Source organism: Rhipicephalus microplus, chromosome X (genome assembly GCF_043290135.1).
Source record: "Rhipicephalus microplus isolate Deutch F79 chromosome X, USDA_Rmic, whole genome shotgun sequence".
Classification (NCBI taxonomy): Eukaryota; Metazoa; Arthropoda; class Arachnida; order Ixodida; family Ixodidae; genus Rhipicephalus; species Rhipicephalus microplus.
This window is the reverse complement of record NC_134710.1, coordinates 174,763,392-174,788,206: the sequence shown is the minus strand read 5'-3', so window position 1 is coordinate 174,788,206 and position 24,815 is coordinate 174,763,392. Positions and strand designations below refer to the sequence as shown.

Below are 24,815 nucleotides of genomic sequence, written 5' to 3'. Positions count from 1 at the left end.
GATATGTGGGGTTTAACGTCCCGAAACCACCATATATTTACTAGAGACGCCGTAGTGGAGGACTCCGGAAATTTTGACCACCTGGGGTTTTTTAACGTGCACCCAAATCTGAGCACACGGGCCTACAACATTTCCGCCTCCATCGGAAATGCAGCCGCCGCAGCCGGGATTTGATCCCGCGACCTGCGGGTCAGCAGCCGAGTACCTTAGCCACTAGACCACCGCGGCGGGGCTAGCTGGTTGACAAACGGCAGTTTTATCCGCTAAGTAAAGTCCACCTTTGTCTGGTTTCAGCAGGCTAGACACATACTGTTCTGGTAAACAGGTAGAAGTACGTAGTTACTAGGCTATAATTTTTGTTAACAACAGAACAATGGAGAAGCGGCCAAGCATAAAGCTTCTCTTATCACATATAAAGCCCTGCTAGCCACAGCCAGCGCTCTTGGCACTGCGCTCACAATGGCCGCAACTATTGCCGCCGTCTTTGTGGCGGCGACGCTACTGAGTAAGTTTTCAAATGCGACGCATTTCTTTGCGTACTCTAAGCACTTTAGGCGTCTATATGCATATCTGTCTCAGCCACTTATATCTAGGTGCTCTCATGGTCACCTCTTTAACTTAGCGTGAATCAAAATTAGCATGGGAGGGTAAGATGGTATGACAAATGTGACGTGCTGGTCAACACTTGAATAATGCTACAATCCCGTCACGGTACGTCGTCAAACACTTCCCGTCAGACAGTGAAACGCGGGCGAGTATGTACCACTGGTATGTGGGCATAAGCCACAAGTGATTGTAACTTAACGTCTATCCAGGAGCGACGAGAACGTACATGGGCAATTTTAACGCGTGAGCGTTAAGAAAAACCTGACATCGGCAGCGTTCGCCCGACTAATGAAAAGAACTATTGAGAGGGTCCCAGCAGAAATCGAACCCGAGCATTCTGCATGGCGATATAGCATTGTAACACAGAGACACGTCAGGCCTCGGAAGTGCTTTTCAAAAAGACCCTAATTTTAGTGAAACGTCGGTTATGGTTGGAGTGCTGGCTATATGATTTCATAAAGCGTAGATATGTACTGTTTTGTGACAGCCGTCACGTCGGGTTAACGTCAATTGTAGTTCAGCGCCGGGCGCTGGAGTTTATTCATGTAGCAGTGTTCAGGATTAGCATCAGCACCTCGTATCAGCTTGTCGCTTCTACTCATATTCCTGTTGGCATCGTCGCACAAGTGCGAACAACTGGTTATATAAACATCTGCAATTCCTCAATATTCGTCTGTGTGTGCAATATTTATATGTATATTTAGCGTTATTTCATGACGTCTCGCTCAATAAAAAAATTACGACACGGCCACCTTCCCTTCCCATGTTTCGCATAACGTCGATTCTCAAGGTACGTGGGATCTGCCGAATATTTTTGCTTATTAAATGCACAGTTTACACGCATTTTGGATGTAACGCATTACGCAATCCAAAAATTGATTTATGCGCCATCGACCCACACGGATGTCTAATTTCAACAACAAATGTCACATGGTGGTTTCAGCACAAAGTTCCTGCTCAGTTCTAATATTACGCTTTTGTTTAAGCGCGCAGCAAATACGTAACGGTTCATTTATAATTTATAAGCTCCCATTGCGTCACACCGCTAACTGGGAGCATCAAGCAATCATGGTAACCAAGTTGGGAAAAGCTGATTTGCATACAAAGCATTTCAATACCTCAGTCGCAGCATCAGTAATGGTGAAGCAGCTTGATAAGCATGGACGAAGATGACTACAAACGCGTGCCCATTATTCTTTTCTGACCAGTCATTAGGTGTTGCTTCACAACTTCCAACGTGAAAAGAAACTAGCCCAAACGTATCGGCCTTGTAAGCTACCTCATCGAATACGCCAAATGCTGTTTATGCAGAGTTCATTATTTATTTTAATTTTGAATGGTTACATGTGAGTGCCTTAACATCAATTCACCACTGCTTGTCGCTCTATAAACCCCAAGAATAAACATGGTGAGTTTCAGTCTTCACGGTAAGTCATGTAAAGAGCCGTGTTGAAGCTTTCGAGAACCTCAATTTACTTTTGCGACGCTTTAAATGTAGGTGCGATGCAAAAGTGACATTGAAATTGGCTCTGACATGCACTGCTAAGTGCCCCGTCTGAATGACGCGCAGGCGTTCGGCTGGCGCTTATGTCTTGCAATTCATTGCGCGGAAAATTAATGACGTGTTTTCGACTGACGTTAATAATAATTAGGACGACTTAGGTGGCATTTATTAAAGCGTGATTTCAGCGCCATCCACGGGACGAGGCACTAGAAACTGAAACGAGAAGTGCGCATGTTTCTTTGTTGGAATTCTGGGCCAGTATTGACAAAAGTGTTCCACGTTTGAGTTTTCAGTAAATAAAAATTTTGGGCTATCATCATATGAGACATCTTGTTTTCGGAGGCCACCGGTGAATAGCTCATTTTCGAAAATACAGCTTTGTGAATCTAGTTCTTTGGGCCGCATTAACAAAGTTACAAAGTTTACAGTTCGCGAGCACTCTGTGGCTTTGGTCAGCCGGCATGGTATACGATGTGCTCAACCTGACAATTGGCTTCAAATGTCTCTTGCGAACAATGTTAATGTAAGACAATTTTGGGAACACAAAATATGTTCTGTATCACTCGCTTGCTGTATTTCATCAAAGGAAATTGTAGAATTTTTTATAATTTTTAAGGAAAATTGACATCGTATCTGTAGGAACACGAGATCCTTAGAAAAGGAAGAAAGTTTTGTCATTTACTCTTACAAATAGCGCCAGCTTGTCACTCATGACAAGTTACACGTCATCGTCAACGTGAGTGGCTAAACGTTCTTTTTGAAAGGGAATCAATAAAAACAAAATCGACAAGCCGTGGTAGTCTAGTGGCTAAGGTACTCGGCTGCTGACCTGTAGGTCGCGGGATTGAATCCCGGCCGCGGTGGCTGCATTTTCGTTGGAGGTGAAAATGCTGTAGGGCCGTGTTGTCAGCTTTAGGTGCACGTTAAAAAACCCTAGGTGGTCGAAATTTTTTGATCCCTTCCTTACGGCATCTCTCGTAATAATATGGTGGTTTTGGGACGTTAAAGCCCACATAATATTATCATAAATATAAAAAAAGAACTCAGCTTAAGCAACCGAAAAAGTCTCCATAATACGACGTATAGAACTGAGTCAAGTTTTGAATGACAATTAAAATGAATGGCAAACCTGCTTTTGTGATACTAGAGCTAGAAGTAACCCATTTGCTTAAGGTTTTACAAGAACATAATCATGTTTTTGAGCATATTGACCTAATGAAATACCATACGTAAACTAGGTTGCTAAGCGCAATACAAGAATACTATTAGCAAATTGTACGCTAAAATTTACCAGCATATTACTATGAGACAACCATTACTCCCAGAAATTTAAGATGGGGACGCAGATTTACTTCAGGATGTTAACTTGCTCATCCCACTGCACTGTTCTTTATTTCACCTGATCAAGCGTCAACTGGCTGACGTCTCTACCATTCCAAATAATTTTTCAAAGTAAATGTGCTGCGTATAGTCTGATTAGAAGTACTCTGGACATGTACTGAATACTTTACGCATTTCACCCGAATGCGGCTCGATAAAGGCTAGTTGATATGTCTCGCCATCTTATTGGTTATACTGCCTTACAATATATCTGAATGAACACTTTGGGAAAAAAGGTTCGCAAGACATGACTTTAACAAGAGATACTACAGCACAAAAATATGGGCACGGAACAAAAATGAGAAAAACGACGCGTTCCATGCACTGCAGTATCCTTTAATTATCTGCAGGGGCCGTCAGAATTTCCCAAGCGTTATCCCACGTATTCCCATTGATGCGTGGGTGAGAATATTTGACGGCCCCTGTACCAGCATGCCATACTTATCCCTTTAACAGATACGTTTCTGCCTTGGGTTACAGCACATGTCTTTCGCGCATGCATTTGGTTCTCAAAAAGCGTAATTTCACAACCTTAACTGTAATATATGCTGCTAATTTGCGGGCATAGTTATTAACCATCTATTTATCTTGCTATCCCTGTCATTCACCAGCACTGACGGCTGCCAACGGCAAGGCAGCGGTGCAGCATGTCGCCCCGAAGGGCGGTCATCCGGGGGCTAAGCCTGCACCATCCAGGCATACAGTGGTCGTGGTGAGAGGGCGGCCAGCAGCACACGGGCAGCCGCAGTACGACTACTGGAGGCCTTGGTACACCTACGATACACCCAAGCATCACTATGGCCGGAAGGACGTCCACAGGCCGGTACCCAACCATAGGCCACAAGCGCATAAGCAGCCACATCCTCAACACTGGTCTGCGAATCGGAGGATGGAGTGGGGTCGTGGCGACAAGGCAAAGGTCGGCTATGTGAAAGAGCTGAAGCCCGTCGCCTATGACACGGTAATCGAGGAAGAGAAGAGGGTAGTGATTAAGGAGCAGCCCAAGCTAGTTTTCAAAAAGGTACCCAAGGTAGTAGTCAAGGAGCAACCTAAGGTAATTATCAGAGAGCAACCTAAGGTAATCATCAGAGAGCAACCTAAGGTAATCATCAGAGAGCAACCTAAGGTAATCATCAGAGAGCGACCTAAGGTAATCATCAAGGAGCAACCAAAAGTAATCATCAAGGAGCAACCCAAAGTAATAGTGCACGAGGTGCCAGTTATTCTGCAGGAAGTTCCCAAGAAGAAGCACAAAAAGCACAATAAGCAGAAAACTATGATACTTACGAACACGCATGGTCACCATCACCATGACTGCTTTTCCGACTGGTTCAAAGGCCTACACAAGAAGAGTAAGAAGCAGAAAAAGCATCACAAGTCTGCGAATACCCTCATATTATTGCGCACTCACGCACCGTACTACCACTACTATACCCAGGCTCCTAGATACTATGCAGGTGGCTACAATGGCTACAACGGCTACAATGGCTACAACAGGTACAACGGATACAACCTATACTAAGCCGAAGCACTTATTCTTCAAACACGTGAATAAAAAAAGCGAACAAACAATTGACCTACAATCATGGCCTATAGTAGAAAAAAGAACGCGTTAACAATCTGATGTTAGGTTGTCCCTTAGCAGTCAAAACCAACACATCAACCTAACATTCTTTGAATTTATGTGCTTTAAACTTTTTTTATTTTCAATTAAACCATGCCTTGCTTCCATTCCCCCACCCCACCCCCACCTAATAGCTATGCAATATAATCTCCCCAGACATGTTAAGTTGCACCTCCAGCTTATTTGGAGGTGAATAAAAATGTCAGCGAATGTATTTCTTCACGACATTTCTTCACGAATGTATTTCTTCAGGCTAGGCTGAGCTAGGACTGGGTTAGTCGTTACTAGTTAATGCCGTTACAACATGTCAATGTCGAGGAAAAAAGCTAAGGTACTCAAACGATGAAAAGTCATGGACCACCCGTCAGGCTCTTAGTGAAATATGACGCATCTTGCTGATAGCAGACATTGCTATGAACAGCTCGGTCTAATCTTGCAGTCATACGCGTAAAGGATAGTTAGCAAGAGGAGTGCGAAGTTCTCCTTTTCTTACACACCCTGTTTTCATGCAGCGACTGTGTTCCCTTCTGTCAATGCTTCCTTCCTGTGCCACGCTCTTTGACATCGAATAACAGATAGCCAACTGCCGGCCCTCAGCCGGCATAAATCAAGAGCGAGATTTTGATCAGATACGCTTCCTGCCTCGGAGTGCAGCTATGTGCCTGTCCCGCGCTCGACAGTCTGCTAACATTACAGCAGCAGAGCGATCAGTGTTTGTCACATGCTCTCAAGGTCATGATGCACGCTGATGTAGCTTCTTTCACTCTTCTATTCCTCCATATGTAGTTTCTAAAGTGCGCTTCAGTGCGAGAGAAGAAAGAAAGCGTTTAGAGCATGTCAATAATTCTTGCAACTGTGCTCCTTCTTAATGGATTCGGGAATATTCTACGACAATAAGTTCGCGAGACAATTTATAAACTCTGACGCTGAGATCAATCGATAATTACTTGAAAAAGTGGTTCAAGAACCCTTTAGGTACATTTCGCAGACATAAATTTTAAGTTTTCTTTTCGGGTGAAAATGAAGAGCAACCGATAACCTATCCTGAAGTGAAATTTCCACGTGCGTGTCAGCTATAGCATCACTGCACTCTTGAAAGGTTGTTAACAATACCACTGAAAAGTGCACTGCGCCGACGAAAAACAAAATATCGGAAGTGACAGCGGAGATCTTTTGTTTCGCCCCCGGGCAGTTTGGATAGAATTGTTTCTTACTTCTTCACGACGACTGAAGCAAAAGGGCGCTTACTTCTCATGCGCCGTCAAGCAGGAAAATGTCGGCTTGATGCTCGTCCCCTAGTTCTCACACCGCATTGAGCGCAGCACGCCTTGTGCCTTTTTCTCAACATTGCGAGCCATTGTCGGCACGTTGCCGCGCGCAGAAATACAAAAGAACTTAAAACCTCTGATCATCAAAAGATATGATACTCGTGCAGACAATGACAGTGGCAAAAGTTGGCGAAGAAAATGGAAGCCGAAGCCATAAAAGCCAAAGCACTTCCTGTTGGCGAAATGAATGAAGTGATGGCTGAAAATACAGGACGTAAGAATGATTTAAACAAACACCGTTTATTAGTACACATAAATGCGTCGGTTCAGAAAGTGAAGACACGTGTGCAAAAGTTACTGAATCTTTGCTTCGCCCCCAGCATCATGGCAACACCTACAGAAACAAATACCAGAAACTAGCCCAGTGCCCAAGCTCTGGTCATGAAACTCGCAATCGGTAGCCTTCATGGTAACCGGCCTGAGCATATAACAAGTTGGCGTCATCACTGAAAACCGCAGCCAATGAAATGAACCCGGTATACCACGAGATGTCTAGCAACTTTATAGTTGCTATTTATCCTGTGATTGATTGATTGATTGATATGTGGGATTTGATTCGATTTGCGTGGTTTAACATCCCAAAACCACCACATGATTATGAGAGACGCCGTAGTGGAGGGCTTCAAAAACTTCGGCCACCTGGGATTCTTTAACGTGCGTGCAAATCTGAATACATGGGCCTACATCATTTCCGCCTGCATCAAATATGCAGCGGCCACAGCCGGGATTTGATCCCGTGACCTGCGGGTCAGCAGCCGAGTACCTTAGCCACTAGGCCACAGTGGCGAGGCTATACATTCCGCGGTATACGGGGTTTGCAAAATGATCACAAACCCGGTGTACCGGGTTTGTGAGGACGTAAAATGTTACGCTTTATAAGGTAATACTTTACATGATCAGTCGCTCTATAGAGTTCCTATTTCTTCTCCTTAGATCTGCACTCGCAAAGTATTCAAAGTAGGTTTTTGTTCTCATTTCTTGGCACTGGTTCTTCAAAACAGACTTAAGCTTATTGTTAGCAAAATAAAAGCGTGGAATCAAGCTTTCTGCAAATTTTAGAGCACGATGCGACTTTTTCTTTTGTCTTTTTTGTTTCTGCCATAGAGGTGTTATTTTTGTATATGGTTGTGGTGCAGTGTGCTTAATGATGTTTCACGGGTGTAACCACCATCGTCTCGCTTAGTGAAGTAGCTGGTTGCCAACTTATCAAGTTGGAGACACACACTTTCATTTTTCGATGTGTTTATGAGAAATACTGCTACCGAAAAAAGAGTGTTCGGGCTAGAAATGCAAATTTTCGGAAATTTTTGAGCAATCAAAAAAACCTGTTTCTTTGACTTTTTTCCTCAATTAGGAAATAAAATAGGAAGGAACAAATTTTCTTTGTCATGTGGCATAGTTTATTGCCAAGTATCAAGAGCAATATCTTTCATTTTGTAAATATACATGAAATGCTTTCTCTACTTTCAGAAAAAAAAATACGGCATTTACCTGATTGAAGGCACGCCAGAAACATCATCGTGAACTCATTTAGCTCTCTGTGACTGCGTGCGGCTTCCTAGAATTGTTGCGGCAATTCGAACAAATAACACAGAAATGTCTCTTTCGTCGTGACTTGGACAATGGAAACGTTGATCGAGATGGTAAAAAGATGAAGTTCAGTTCAATCTCTTATTCAGAGTCAGCATCACTGGATTCATCTGTAGCTTTCTTTATCATGTCGCACTGGGGAACGCGTAGCTTCTGTTGCAGTGCTTACAGACAGTGAGTCCCTCTTTTCTGCCAATGGCCTCACCGACTGTGAAGTCTATCTACACGTCACAAATTGTCCTAAAGATTGAAGCTTATGCTTGCACATGGCTTTATCAGTAGATCCGCGCCACAAGTCACAGAAGTGTGCGAGAAAAAGTCAAAACTGAACAATAACGGGTAAAAAACATGAAAAACTCGTCCCAACATTACCGCGCCCGATCAACGAAGCTACGCTAGTGACTCAAAGTAAGCTGATGCTGGGGCTGACCTTATGTTATATATATTGCGAGTGGTCAGCCATCGTTAGGTGTTTTGGTATCATGTGCGACGTTTTCGTTTCCTGTTCAACGCTGGGTCTTGCTAAAGGTTTAATAAATGTAAAGCATTTTTAGTGAACTTCGACGACATTGAGCGTATCTATCTATCTATCTATCTATCTATCTATCTATCTATCTATCTATCTATCTATCTATCTATCTATCTATCTATCTATCTATCTATCTATCTATCTATCTATCTATCTATCTATCTATCTATCTATCTATCTATCTATCTATCTATCTATCTATCTATCTATCTATCTATCTATCTATCTATCTATCTATCTATCTATCTATCTATCTATCTATCTATCTATCTATCTATCTATCTATCTATCTATCTATCTATCTATCTATCTATCTAATCTATCTATCTAATCTATCTATCTGTCTGTCTGTCTGTCTGTCTGTCTGTCTGTCTGTCTGTCTGTCTGTCTGTCTGTCTGTCTGTCTGTCTGTCTGTCTACGCCCTGCCGCGGTGGTATAGTGGCTAAGGTACTCGGCTGCTGACCCGCAGGTTGCGGGATTGAATCCCGGCTGTGGTGGCTACATTTCCGATGGAGGCGGAAACGTTGTAGGCCCGTGTGCTCAGATTTGGGTGTACGTTAAAGAACCCCAGATGGTCGAAATTTCCGGAGCCCTCCACTACAGCATCTCTCATAATCATATGGTAGTTTTGGGACGTTAAACCCCACATATCAATCAATCTGTCTGTCTGTCTGTCTGTCTGTCTGTCTGTCTGTCTGTCTGTCTGTCTGTCTGTCTGTCTGTCTGTCTGTCTGTCTGTCTGTCTGTCTAGCCACCTAGGACTTTTAGCCCTCCTAGTTGTTTGGATAATGGTATTCATTCCAAAATAGGTATTGCATAATATGACTGTATGACGAGAATAAGTGGCTAGTAATAACATTAAAAGACATGCCTGTCATGAATGTCATGATTTGCATTCCACGCTCTTGCTTCTCTGGCGGTGGTTTTGTTCACATGACATGTTGGGAATCTGGTATGGTATGGCATGACTGCATGGCGAACACAATTAAGTGACAGAAACAGCCACCAGACACATGTCACTGGCAGCCATTTCGCTATCCTCACATATATCAAATTAGGTATTACGTGACGTGAGTAGTTGACGAAGGTATGTGACTGGGGCAACATGATAATCATAATATTTTTGTCATGCAACAACATTGCATCATGCCATGCTCATGATGCGCTCGTGACCGTCACGCTAACTTCACATATACCAAATTTGGTATTACGTGACATCAATGGACGACGAAGATAAATGACATGTCCAAACATAATAATCGTGACATGAGTGTCAAGTAACAACATGGCTACATGCCACACTCATGACGCGCTCGCGGCCATTTCGCTAGGTTCACATATACCATATTTGGTCATACGTCACGTGAAAAGATCACAAAAGTATGTGACTGGTGGAAACATGATAATTATGACATGCGTGTAATGTAAGAACATGACAACATGCAACGCTCAGGATGCTCTCGCAGCCGTTTCACTAGTTCCACATATACGAAGTTGGGTATTACGTGACGTGAATGGACGACGAAGGTAAATGACACGTCCAAACATGATAATTATGGCCTGTGTGTTATGTAAAACATGACTACATGCTACGCTTATAGCACGCTCGCGGCCATTTTGCTAGTTCCACATATATTCAAATTGGTATTACGTGACGTGAATAGACGATGAAGGTAAATGGCTAACACTCGCGGCGCACTGAACTGCACACAAAAAAGACACCCGGAATGTTCAGGTAGGACACACATGAGTGCGAATTATATGTCGAAACATGATAATCATGGCATGGAAGCCGTGTACGGTATAATTTACGTCCACCTAATAACGCTGTACAATTTTAAAGTGACATATCAACATTTCTCATTCGTGCTTCGCATATCATCGATTCCCCCTGTAAGGGGGAGATTGGAGTGCACGTCAAAGAACCCCAGGTGGTCGAAATTTTTGGAGCCCTCCACTACGGCATCTCTTATAATCATACTGACTTGTGCCATCATTGATGAACGAGCCGCTATGGTTTATGCTCGTTTTGGGCTGAGAAGAAGAAGCGAACATTTTCGTTGCTGTGGTTTAGGCCAACTCACTGTCGGTCTTATTTCGCTTGTGACAATACTGGTGGAGGTGCTGAGTACGTGTACTTCGGCTGTGTCGGCCATGTTGGAGACAGCCACATCTCCCAGAGCAAGAAGCAGCTACCGCTTGCGTGGGTTACCCCCTCAGTTTGGTCCTTTGGCATCGACACCCAGAAAGATAGCAACTCCGATGACAAGCCAGGTGGGCCAAATGAGCGAGGCCCATGGCTCTCTTCTCGCGCATGTTTTTCATGCGCCACAAACACCAAAGCCATGGAGACATCTTCGATTGATTGATATGTGGAGTTTAACGTCCCAAAACCACCATATGATTATGAGAGACGCCTAATGGAGGGCTCCGGAAAAGTTCGACCCCCTGGTGTTCTTTAACGTGCACCCAAATCTGAGCACACGGGCCTACAACATTTCCGCCTCCATCGAAAATGCAGCCGTTGCAGCCGGGATTCGATCCCGCGACATGCGGGTCAGCAGCCGACTACCTTAGCCACTGGTCCACCACGGCGGGGCTGGAGACATCTTCCAGGATGTTGGTGACTAGCTCAACCACTTTGATCCAGTCACCAGTATCAGCGAATGGGACGATGTTCGCAAGCTGCGCCGAGTTTATTCCTAGTTGGAAGATTCTGCGAAGACATGGTACGAGAACCATGAGGGCTCCCTTGCAGCATGGTGTGATGTGATTTAGCGTGTTTGAAAAGTGTGTCACGCCATCAGCCTGAACCGAAGAGGACAATGAAGATGACGCTCGGTTGCGGCACGTGTGGGCGTGAACACTTTAAGCCAATAAGGTGCCGCCACGGAGATTTAGGAGAGCCACCAGGGAAGAACAGCGAAGCCAGGCAGAGGGGGCTGAGTCGGCCACGAGTGAAGATGGTGGCCAGGGCGTGGGGGTGGCGGTCAGCAGAGCTCCTGCATCAAGGTCGCTGCTGGCTCCCGCCTAGACGCAGAGCTTCTTCTCGTCGTCTGACGAGGGCCAGGCTTGTTCTGGTCTTCCGGCGTTGGCCAAGAAACGTCTCCGGCTTCGTGTGGGAGCTGTGGTGGTCGAGCCCCTCAAGTCATCCGACGATGGAGGTATCAGCCTTGGCTCGGGTCCGAAACACCACCGCCCTGATGCGTAGCTCGTCTTTCTCGGGCCACCGCTGCGACTCTCTTTCTTTTTCCCTCTCTCGCACATGCTTCGAATAAAGCTGCGTCTGCGTCGAATTGGCGCTTCAGTTGTTTTTTGTTATACATTAACATCCGTGCCAGCTTCTTCCTTGCCGACTTCGAACTCGGTTCATGGCGCGCACTTCAAATTCCACTCGTCCCATTTCAAGTTCCGCGCACTCAAACCACTTTCCGTTCCGCGAACTCCATCACAGAGGCCCTTTCATTTAAGATTTTTTCTAATGAAACTGATATTAAGGGCGCTTCTCACATCACATCAGAAATTCACTGTATATATGTCCACCTCACAGTTCACTAAACATCGTCCCAATATCCACACTTGCAAACAATAAATCCACGTGCAGGATAAAATACAGAAACACCATACGATCGTACAAGTTTGCTCTAAAGTTATAACTGGGCTCACAATCTACTTAGGAAGTCTGCGCCAGCGTTGTCTAACCGTTGTCTGACCAACTCCAGCAGATGATTCAGGACGACGTCATCAAGCCATCGACCAGTCTCTGGGCTTCGCCAGTTGTGTTAGTAAAGAAGAAGAATGATAGGTTGCCCTTTTGCATTGATTACCGTAAGCTGAGCAAGGTCACCAAAAGGACGTTTATCCTCTACCCCGGATAGATGACTCGTTTGACCGTATACGCAATGCTAAATATTTTTTCTTCATGGACTTGCGTAGCTTCTAATGGCAAATCGCAGTGGATGAGCATTACGGCGAAAAGTTGGCTTTTACTACTCCTGACGAGTTTATAGTGTCCTATACGAGTTTAAAGTGTCCTCTTTCGCTCTATGCTCCACGCCAGCTACTTTCCAAAGAATGATGGATACGGTTCTCACGGTGCTCAAATGGCGATCATCTCTTGTTTACCTTGATGACGACGTGCTCTTTGGCAGACACGTTCGAACAACACGTCCAATGCCTTCAGGCAGTTCTTCAGGCAATCGGAACTGTGGGCTTTTTCTGAAACTCCAGAAATGTCAATTTCGATACGAAGAACTGAAGTTCCTTGGCCATGATGTGAGCCATGCCAGCATCTGCCCAGATCCGGAGAAAACCCGCGCCGTTACCACCTTTCCCGTGCCCACAAAAAAAGCGCGACCTACGCCGATTCCTGGGGCTCTGTGCGCACTACAGGCACTTTTTCAAAAACTGTTCGAAGATCGCTGAAGCCCTCTACAAGCTTACAAAAGACGGTGTCTCGTTTGTTTGGGGTCCCGGTCAGTGCCATACGTTCGACACCCTCCAAAACCTTCTCCAAGCTCCGCCTGTACTGGGTCATTTTGACGAAAGCACCGACACGGAATTACACGCAGACGCCAGCAACTTCGGACTAGGAGCGGTATTAGTTCAGTGGCATAATGGCGTAGAGCGCGTGATCGCTTATGCGGGCAGAACATTATCCCCAGCGGAGAAAAACTATTCTGACCCCGAAAAGGAATGCCTCGCTGTTGTCTGGGCCGTAACAAAGTTCCATACATACTTGTATGGCCGCTCATTCAGGGTAGTTAGTGACCACCATTCCCTTTCTTCGCTCGCGAATCTGAAAGATCCCTCAGGTCATCTAGAACAATGAAGCCTTTAGCTACAAAAATTCGATATCACCTTCGTCCACAAATCTGGGCGGAAACACACTGGCGTCAACTGTCTTTCACGTCCACCGGTCGAAAATGCCAACACTGACCTTGAAGACGACGACACTTTTCTTTGTGCCGTATCAACAACCAGCTTGGCTGAGCAACAGCGTCACGACTCGGCGCTCATCCCGCTCGTCGACTACCTGGAAGGGCGCAATTCCCACCCTCCTCGAAGCTTTGCACGCTCGCTATCCTTCTTTTGTTTCCGCGATAGAGTGCTTTATAAAAAAGAACTTTTATCCTACACAAGCTTTGTATCTGCTTGTTGCGTCAACCACGCTTCGTGGTGACATTTTACGTGCGTGTCATGAGGAGCCATCGTCCGGACACCATGGCTATACGCGCACGCTGCAACGGATTCAACGCTCCTACTACTGGCCACGTATCGCAAACACTGTGAAGCACTACGTTCGCACTTGTCGCGACTGTCAGCGAGGTCACATTCCACCTTCATGACCAGCGAGACGGTTTCAACCAGTAGGTCTACCGAAGGCGCTTTTTCATCAGATTTGCATGGACTTGCTGGGGTTATTCCCCACGTCTTCATCAGGAAACCGGTGGAGTGTGGTCGCTACTGACTACCAAACACACTACTGTGAAACAAAGGCATGTCCAAAAGGCACGTCGAAAAGGCACCACAGCAGACATCGCCCATTTTTTTCGTTAAAAGCATCGTCTTACGTCACGGTGCGCCAGCTGTCGTCATAACTGATCGTGGGACAGCTTTCACCGCAGAGATGCTGCAGGACGTCTTGTGACTAAGTGGCCCGGAACATCGTAAAATAACGGCTTACCACCTGTAAGCAAACGGGCGTGGACTGAACGACTCAGTAAGACAATTGCAGACATGCTGTCAAAGTATGTCGACATTGATCACAAGAACTGGGACGCATCCTTCCTTACATAACTTTCGCGTATAACACTGCTGTTCAAGAAAGTACTGGTTTCACACCTTTTTCTTTAGTCCATGGTCGCGAGGTCACGACGATGCTCAACGCCATGCTCCTGGCCGACTACTTATGAATATACCACACGAATGCCACCGAATTCACGCAGTGCGCAGAAGAGGCCTGTCAACTTGCTTGTCGCCGTATTCGATATCACCAAACTGCAAACGCACGCAGCTACAATCCGCGTCATCGTGAAGTTATTTTCAAGCCTGGTGATGAAGTCAGGGTGTGGACCCCTATCCGACAACGTGGCTGTTCAGAAAAGCTGCTTTGCCGCTACTTCGGCTGTTACAAGGTCATCCGACGTCTCAGCGACCTAACTTACGAGGTCCTCCCAGAAGGCACTTCGAGACGTGCCCGCCGTACTCCTCAAACTGAAGACAATCACGTTTCACGACTCGAACCATACTTTTCGCGCTGTGAATCACCAGGGGAGTGACGGACTATGTTGCCGACTATGCGTCTTTCTTTTTGTTTTTGTCTTTTCCTTACATTCTTTCCTATTTTTGGAGGCGGAAATGTTGTAGGCCCGTGTACTCAGATTTGGGTGCACGTTAAAGAACCCCAGGTGGTCAAAATTTCCGGAGCCCTCCACTACGGCGTCTCTCATAATCATATGGTGGTTTTGGGACGCTAAACCCCACATATCAATCAATCAATTCTTTCCTATTTTTTTATTTCTCATTTAACTCGTGGCTTCCAAACCGACTACGTTAATCCGCCTTACGTCATTCATTTTGCTTGCATAGTAATTTTCGGCTCATTTTTTTTTTGCCTTCATGTACAGCATCGAGAGGATGCTTCTTGGGAGAGGGGGTAATGACGCATGCCACCATTGATGAACGAGCCACTGTGGCTCATACTCAATTCAGGATTAAAAGAAGAGAACATTTTCGTTGCTCTGGTTCAGGTCAACTCCTTAAAAAACCGGGACTTGGGTATACACTTGACAATGTGTGGCCCATTTCTCTTACACCTAATTTGGTTAAACTAACTGAAAGAGTTTTAAATGCACGTGTAAAAAAATACATTGAGGAGAAATCAATACTGAACCCCAGTCAAACTGGCTTTAAATCGGGATGCTCCATATGGTGTGCGCACGCGGATTTAGAGAGTCGTATACAGTTGGCTAGGCGTAGAAGAGAGTATTGTGCATTAGTTACTCTGGATTTGGCCAAGGCGTATGACAAAGTGGAGCATAAAATACTGATAGAGCAGATGGAAATGCCACACTTACCAAAGTACATGACAGCATGGGTAGCAAAGTTTTTAAGGGAGAGAGAGTTTTATTGCTTTCAAAGGGGTTGTTTTTCTAACAGATATCGACAATACCGTGGCGTACCACAGGGGGCAGTGCTCTCATCGGTGTTGTTTAACATCTTCCTCAGTTCGATTCAACACATAGAGATATTCATTTATATGTATATGCAGATGACATTGCTTTCTTTGCCACAAACAGTGATCTGCAATTACTTTATCAGACATTACAGAATTACCTAAACATGATAGAGGAATGGCTTCAAAAAATTGGAATGTCTCTAAACGTAAACAAAAGCGCGCTTCTAGCGTTCTCGTTCAAGGATCCTGTCAACATCTCCTTGATGTATGGCACAGAGCAGATTCCCCAGGTGGATTCACTCAAATACTTAGGCATCATATATAACAGCTCGTTAAATTGGAAAAGCCACATCGATCACATTGCGTCCAAAGCAACACGAGCCATGGGGTGGTTACGCAAGCTCAGAAACATAAAAAGGGGGTTGCGAAGAAATACATTGGTAATGGTCTATAAAATGTACATTCGTCCTATCATGGAATTTGGCTGTGTCTTATTTTCGGGCCGTGCGACATAGAAAATGAGACCGCTAATACTATTAGAAAGGGAGGCTTTACGACTGGACTGCCCAAGTTTGTTGCTAACAATGTGCTATACATGGAAGCGCGTCTACCGTCATTGTTGAATAGATTCAAAATGCTTACTATCCAAACATATTTAAAACTATACATTGTGCCCCAGAGAGCATCGTTATATGCTTTTATTAAAGAACCAAGCTTATTTTCTGAAACTTGGTGGTCGCGATTCCACTGCCCACAGATCTTGTTCCTTCAAGCGCAGCTAGAACCACTGAACGTCAAAATCAAACATATTTTCTCAACAAGAAACGTCAATTTAGATCTTAAGATAGAATTTGAGAATATTTATCCCTCTAACGCAAAGCAAATGCCATTTCAATATTTAAATGATCAGCTGCAGGATTACTTGGCACAAGTGAACATGAACAACATAATTGCGACTGATGCATCCGTATCAAATGAAAAGGCTGGGGCAGGTATCTTCTCACGTTCCCTTGACTGGTCCTTTTCGGTTAGAATCCCAGATTACACACCAATATTCACAGCAGAATTATTTGCTATTGTACTGGCACTACGGAAACTTCCTTTGGGCGAATCGGAAGCACTCGTAATTACAGATTCTTTTTCAGTATGTGCTGCTCTGTCTTCAGGAGCCAACTTAACACTTATGCACGTGTTTCAACAACTCATACCGACAAACTTAAAAAAACTGCAGCTCTTATGGGTACCAGCCCATCGTGGCATATATCTCAATGAGAAGGCGGATGCACTAGCCACAGTATCTCTTAGCGGTCCCCTTATCCCGATTTTGCCTGATACGGCTTACGCGACCACAATAAGGTTTAGAAACCTCTGTTTGCATGAATACGACTGCTACTCATTGGATAAATATCGAGATTTCGCACATCTAAGATGCCGCTGAAATAGACAGTGGTGTGCAACACGGCACTTGGAAGTTACTTTTACAAGATTGCGTTGCAGAATTCCGCAACTGAATTAATATTTGCATAAAGTTGGTCTAAAGGCGTCACCTTTATGTCAGACTTGCGAAGAAATGGAAACGATAGATCACTTCTTTTTGTTCTGTCACCGATATTCTCATCAGCGGAAAAGATACCTGGTAGCTCCACTTGAAAATTTCGGATTAAAATTAAATGTGGCAGTAATTTTGTCGTTTATATATATCATTTTAGACCCACCATTACCTCTGCCTCAAATCGCATCTGATAGCCTGCATCGCTCTCAACTCAGATATACTCCTTTTTCGATTTTCGGCTTTTCTTTCTATATATTTTTTTTCAGACCAAAATTACGTTGTGTTTGAAAAACCATACGACTTTTAGTTAAGATCCTGCCGCCCGGTTCTTGGCCGATCCCCCTTTGTGGGTGTGCGCCAGAGTATCAAGGATCATCATCATCATCATTATCATCATCATCATCATCATCATCATCATCAACTCCTGGCAGTCAGTCTTGTTTTTCTGGTGACAATATGGTGGTTTAGGGACGTTAAACCCCACATATCAATGAATCAATCAAGCATTGTAAGTGGGATGTGCCAATTTGTTTTCTGTATGTTTTATCCCAAGAAAATTTTGGCCAATTTTTCCAACTTTTCCAGTAAAACCGAAAGTAGAACCAATTTTTTTGAAATTTTCCCATATTTCTACGATATTCGCATCTCTAGTTCGAGCACAACCGCGTTGAATAAGCGACTTTCGTGTCTGTAACCGAGCACAGAGGCGGACACAGTTGCATTTCACAAGTGTGGCCTAATGTGGGCGCTGCCAATGTATGAAAAGGTGTCGCGCCTTGATGGTGAGCAACACTAATTAGTTTCATTTCTCTCCGTATCGCTCCAAAAGTTCACTTTGCCAGAGACACTACCATGTTTAACGATCGTTCGACATGCCGCTGTTCAGGACCAACATGAGAAGTATTTTTTTCTACACTCGAAATGAATACAACCAAGAAACAAGCTAAGCATGAACTTCGGACCTAACAGATAATTATTTTTATGCAACTATTGAAATTAGCTGGTAGCAGAATAATTAGATAATTAGTTGCACACTCATCAACTTTAATTATTGAAAATTGCACAAAACAACGCATTCATTCATATTTTCTTGTAATGTAACACTGTGTGCCTTCGAATTATGCCACGCAAATTGCACGTGTTTCTGTTAATGGAATCATAATGTGTGTTTGAAGGGGCTATACAAACGGAAAAGCACCGAGGTAAGTCACTGCCAAGGAAGCTATTATATAAAGAAAACTTGGTGTTTGTCTGTTTGTTCCACTCGCCAAGAGGTACGAAGTGGGCTTGTTCGTAAGCCATGATGAATTAGTTGCAGCATGAACAACACACAAGAAAATACGATGGCAGACAACGCATGCAGTGCTACTAGCACCAACAATGCTACTAGCACCAACAGCGTTACTAGCACCAGCAATGCACCAAACAACACCACCCTAAGTATACTCCTACCTCAACAAGAAACAAAGGTCACGTATTGATAATGGCCGATATGTGTGAGAAAATCACCCATTATAACAGCAACGTAACACGTGATAGCCAGATACTAGCAGGATGTCAGCATTTTCGCAGGAACCTTGACACTTTTGACAACAATGATATGCAGGTATCACCAAGAGCATCGATATACTCAGCTTCTACGATGAGGCGCATGAACTCGTCCTTGTGACGACCCAAAACAATAGTGCGGTCAAACATTGGCGACAGCTTCACGATTAACTGTTAAAAGGGAGGAAACCGTTTGATGGCAGCTTCGTAATCTTGTTTTTGTGCTCTCTCAGTCGCACTTGTCAGTCGTTATCCGCACGTGACCTTCGTGTGTTGTTGAGGTAGGGGTGTACTTTTGACAATGTGAGTCTCGAAATGTAAACATTGTTATTGCTAGTACCGCCAGGGGGCGGAAACTCTCTATACCTCGCATGTATTCGCTCCCGCATACTGATACGCTGCGGCAGCGCCGCTTTTACCACTGTTGGCTGCCGGGTATCCTACTAGAAGTAACTGGCGAACAGAATTTTTTTTCATGACGTCACTGGTGAGGTCACCAAATAGAGAGACAGCGTCCCCAAATAGAGACAAAAAATGAGAGGAGGGGGTTGCTGTGGAAGCTCTCGTGGCCCACTTCGCATGCAAGCGGAGCACGCTCTTGCCTTTTTTTTAGGCACTGCGCCATGCTACCTGAAGGGCTGCAGAAGTTAGATGCCTTCTTCCTTTTCTTCAAGAACGACTACCACTACCACCAGTCCCGCTGGCTGCTTGGGCGACGTGGCCATTCGTAAAATTTTGTTAACCATAAATTTGAAAAAAAAAATGTTCGTGTGTTCTGTTGTGGCGAAAGTGAAGTTGACTGGTTTCACAGCCAGACTAAACTCGATCAGCCCAAACACAATGAGCTTTTTATTGCACGTTTTGTATCAAAAAGAAAACAGAGACATACACGTAGTGTAAAAGTGTGAATCTATATTAGCATCTTTAACTTACAACTCGTATATGAACACAATGAGCAAACATTAAAACAGTGAACCAATGCGAAAGTTAGCACCGATCACTAGTAGGACACGTCGTATTTGACCCAGTCACGTTTGTTATGACGGTGCGCATAGTTTTCTTACGAAACTTGAGTACCAAACGAGGCTTAAGTTCAGAGGCATGGAGAGGCTTGAAGCCATAACAAATTTTCAAGAGAGAACGTCGCTGGAAACAAAGGGAAGTTGACTTGTCCTCATCAGGGCAACAACGTCGCCTTGACAAAACGTTGTTTTGTCAAAACGTTGGCTCCTGCTACATTACGCCTCATTGAACTTTAGAAGCATTTTGTCAATCACATGTATTTGACTGACGGAATTAGAACTAAAAGCTCAAACCCCGGCTACATCAATGTCATGAACAGAAAAAAAAGCCTAAAATTACTTGATATTATTTCAAAACATGTCAAAAGCAAACGAAGCAAAAACTATGCAGCTAAGCCAACACGAATTTAGGCATTTTATCAAACGCATTTCGTCGACAGCAACTTGGCTGCCGTCTTAACCAATTAGTCTGCGACAATGCAATTTTCTCAGTCCAGTCAGGCTTGCACAGAACTGGGTTTACTCATGTACTCATGCAAAATCACTACCTGTTCAAATAATGAGTCTATATAGTTGTGCTCGACCGTTGCCCCTAGGAAACTTTGAAAACATTCGCGGATCGGGAAGTCCAGGGGTTAACGCACTGCAAAGCAGCGCAAAACATGTGAGGCCCCTATTTTGCCTTTTTCATCTGAGGCATGGTTGACCTTATTCACCAGGCCTACGGTGGCTTTCGTTTGCCGCATGCTGTAACAAATGTCTTATCTTTGCCGTATTTACACTTGGCACGCTAATCGAGGGAGGCAACCGAGCACAATCGAACATGTTATGTCACTGAGCAAGTGGCTAGAGGGGCGGAGGCAAGTGCTAAAGAGAAGTCTTCCCGTGCAATGCCAGATTAAAAATTCATTCAATATGGAATAAGAAAAAGAAAATGAACAAATGATGACTGCTTTACAGTTGATTCAATTTTTTTTCGTAATAACTGGTGAAAGACAACAAATGCGAACATCCACGTTAACCCCACTGCTTCAACCACATCTTATAGGATGCGTGGCAACGACTATACAAGTGCACATGTTCCCTCAACCGAAACTAGCGCGGAGTTTCCGGGCCTGGCACCGCTGCATATGTTTTGTTCCTTCTTGTCTTCCTTGAGTCAAGTTCACGCTACAACTAATCTCTTGTTACACTTAAACCATCACGCGCACATGTTCCTTCAGCTTGAACGCAAATGTTCTCATACTGTGGGCGCGCAACGCTCATGCGTGTCATCAGGAGAAAGGAGAACGTTATGCTCCCTCTGCCATCATGTAAACTGACAGGATCATTATTAGTTTACCGGTGGCTGTCTAGCGAGATCTCGATGGCTGTGAGCGTCGACGGCATGGCTGCTGCAGTGCGAAAAAAAATGGCAGCATATCCACGGAGTGAATGATGGAGAGTGGGGCGAAGCATCTGTCCGTCTATTCGTTCTTGCTTCCATCCGTCCATGCGTGCGTCTATGTGGCCGCCCGTGCGTTCATCCGCCCGTCCGTGCGTGCGTCTGTTCGTGCGTCCGCACGTCCATCTGTGCGTCCGTCCCTGCGTTCGTCTATGCATCCGCTCCTGCTTCCGTCCATGCGTCCATCCATGCGTCCATCCGTCCGTGCAGCCATCCGTGCGTCCTTCCCACCTCTAACCACCTCGAGTTCATGGTATATACTAGTTCAGTGTATTCATGGTACTGCGGCCCAACGCTCGCTAAAGATTTCCAAAACCTAGGAGGTTACGCCCAGCGAGTATACCGTAGCAACCTTTTCCTGTCAGATAGTGCTCAATGTACGTGCCAATGGCTACTAATGGAAAATGAGATACAGGAGAATTCGGCTTTTAGTTAACGCGCACGCTGCAAATGTTTTATTGTTCAACAACGCACAGAAGAAATCTCCCACCGGCACCACTTTGGAGGTCAAAATATATACTGGTTGCACACTACTACTATGACTACGAGGGTCGAACGGGTGCTTCTATGAAAAGCTTCGCCCCTACAAACGCCGCTTCTATCGCACCAGCTACTGCAGTTAATTTATTCGCCTATAGATGGTGCAGAGCAGCACTCAAATTCAAGGCTGTTTACTCCAAAGTGGACTACACGTTTCGGTTGTTGCGTGCGGTAAACTAACGCTGTGAGTGACAGCCTGAGCCATTAAGTACTCAACACGCCGCGTGTTGTGTTTCTTAGGCGTTGCGCGCACTAACCCACAACTGTCTATAGACAGCGCGACCAGATTTAGACACTGATTTTGCGGCTAAATGCGCTCAGCGCTTCTCGGGAAAGCCGTGCATACGTTGTCTATTGCACGGACAGAAAGAAGAAACCGATTACCGCGAGAAGGCATCTCAAGCACGCATTTATACAAATTATGTAGCAATACTCTTCAAGGTCAATTTCAATCGATACGAGAATTTTGCTTTAAAAATATATATTTAGATATGACTTAACACGCAGGCTATCAAAATAACGACTTAATGCTAGCGTTTCGCACTGCTTTTATGACTTCACAGGCGGGATTCCGTCTCAAAACCGTTTGAAATTGTTATTGTTTAAAGGGAAGAGGCTATTCCGGAATTACCTTCTAGAAAGGTGTATGCCACACGTACCGAGTCGCTCAGTTCTCTACACTACGTAGCACATATATTGTTACGATGAAGATAAGAAAAGAAGACGACGGCTACGGAGGCGACAAAGCGTCCACACATCTATATCTGGGGTCTTGACTGGCTCCTTCAAACATTTCTCATTTTTTCATATAGACGCTCTAATCATATGTGTAATCCTGACATTTTGGGGAGATTGTGTGTGGAATAGTGGCACAATCACAAGTGCACTCACCTACGTCGTCTCTCTCTCTCTCTCTCTCTCTCTCTCTATATATATATATATATATATATATATATATATATATATATATATATATATATATATAGCGCACAATATTCACAGCGTTTGACCTTCATGTGTATATAAACATCATTATTAGGAACGGTGATTCAGCTTAATAAACGCCGTCGTGACCCATACGCTGCTACTGTCTTGCAGAGCGGTGGGGGCTGTTTCGATCTGAAAGTCCTCTCTGACGTCACGTTCCCTTGGAGCTTCGTTCGGTTCGCCAAGTGCTTCCTCCGTCCCTTGTCATGGCTCAAGAAATGCTGCCCAGACTATCCAGCATCCCTGTCCAACAAACCATTCCTCCGTGGATCGTCGTTGCCCGGCAGCGCGACCCACCCATCTTCTCCGGTCTTGCACGTGACGACGTCGAGGAATGGCTGAAAGAATACAACATGACCAGTGTTTATAACCAATGGGATGAGCCTCAAAAACTTCGTCACGTCACCTTCTATCTGTCCGATGTCGCGAAAACGTGGTTTTTTAACTACGAGAGCAGCTTCCCGGATTGGCCTACTTTTGCTCAACGAAACCGTAGGATTTTCGAGAAACCGAACGTCCGTTCCGAAGTGTCGAAACGAAAGCTCGACGGGCATGCCCAACATCCCGGGGAGACGTACACTTAGTACATTGAAGACGCCCTGGCCTTTGCCACCACGTGAACTCGGCGACGACAGAATCTGATCGTGTTCGCCACATTCTCAAAGGAATAGGCCATGTCGCGTTTAATGCTCTGACTGTCAAAAACCACAGCACCGTTAAGGACGTCATCACCACATGTCATCATCTTGATGAACTCCAAGCCATTTGATTGCACCCAGACTACCCAGACGCCAGTGACAGACGGCCTTTCTCGGATGCGGATTTGCGCACGCTGATTCGCACTCATATTCGCGAGGAGCTTCAACCGCATGGTTGTCATGTACACCCGCCCCTCAGCCTCACTTCCGTCTACTGTTCTGCGCGACATCATCAACGAGGAGCTCTCATTCATGCCTTCCGCTGTCCCATTCAACACTCCGTCGCCACCAACGCCGCCCATGACGTATGCGCAAGTCACTGCCATGCTATCTGTCTTTGTTCAGCTCGCACGTCCTGTTCCTGCGCAGTCCAACGTAGCAGCATTTGCACCACACTCTCCCGTCCTAGCACCAGTACCAGCGCCTATCCCAGCTCCAGCATTCTACACCCCCTGGCGCTCGACTGGCCCAATATGTTACTATTGTGGAATTCAGTGCCATATTTCACAATTTTTGCCCCAAACGCCAGCAGGACGAACGCCGTGGCTACGACGTCTACGAAAGGAATTCGGTGCCCTCTTCGAACCAATACCAGTGCCGCCTTATGACACGTTCCTTCTCTCCGACTTCTCCCCTCACCACACCTCACCCCTACTATCCCGAACACCGCCGGTCACCTTCACCTCTTCAACGCTCAACATCTCCTCTGAGACCAGCTGTACCTACTTCTGACTACCACTCGGAAAACTAGCTGGTGCAGTTTTTAGAGAGAAAACTGCATCGCTCCAACAAACACCAAGACCTCCAGAGGGGCCAGCCAATTTGTTATTAGTTTATGCTAAAGGGGTGCCAGTTCAAGCATTTGTGGACACGGGGCTGCTATTTCTGTTATTCATGCGGATTTGTGTTCTCGTCTACGTAAGGCTACCACACCTTATGCTGGCACTCTCTTACGTAGTGCAAATGACTCGCAGATACGGCCATCAGCGCAGTGCACCGTTAGAGTTTTCATTGATGAAATCCGGCACCATATTCAGTTTGCCGTGTTGACTTCTTGTGCTTTTATGCTTATTTTAGGATGGGACTTTCTTTATGATACTGCTGCTTCAATCTCTTGTCGACAACGACTCATACATATGCGGGAGACGGATGATATCCCCCCCGAAATTATTACGTAACCGGCTACGATTAGTCAATGACTTCATTGTGCCACCTAACCACGAGCCCGTTATCACCGTTATGTTTGACTTCATTGACCACAGTGACGTCCTAGCCACTCAGA

The 24,815-nt window shown here is 45.0% G+C and overlaps 1 protein-coding gene across 1 annotated transcript; it reads left to right on the top strand.

Annotated features, from left to right (window-relative positions):
• The first annotated feature begins 436 nt into the window (after positions 1 to 436).
• LOC119177198 (uncharacterized) lies at positions 437 to 5,062 on the top strand. Its single transcript, XM_037428605.2, has 2 exons — positions 437 to 505; positions 4,102 to 5,062. Exons 1-2 carry the CDS (start codon positions 460 to 462, stop codon positions 5,010 to 5,012), a joined length of 957 nt encoding a protein of 318 aa, XP_037284502.2. The 5' UTR covers positions 437 to 459; the 3' UTR covers positions 5,013 to 5,062.
• The last annotated feature ends 19,753 nt before the right edge of the window (positions 5,063 to 24,815 follow it).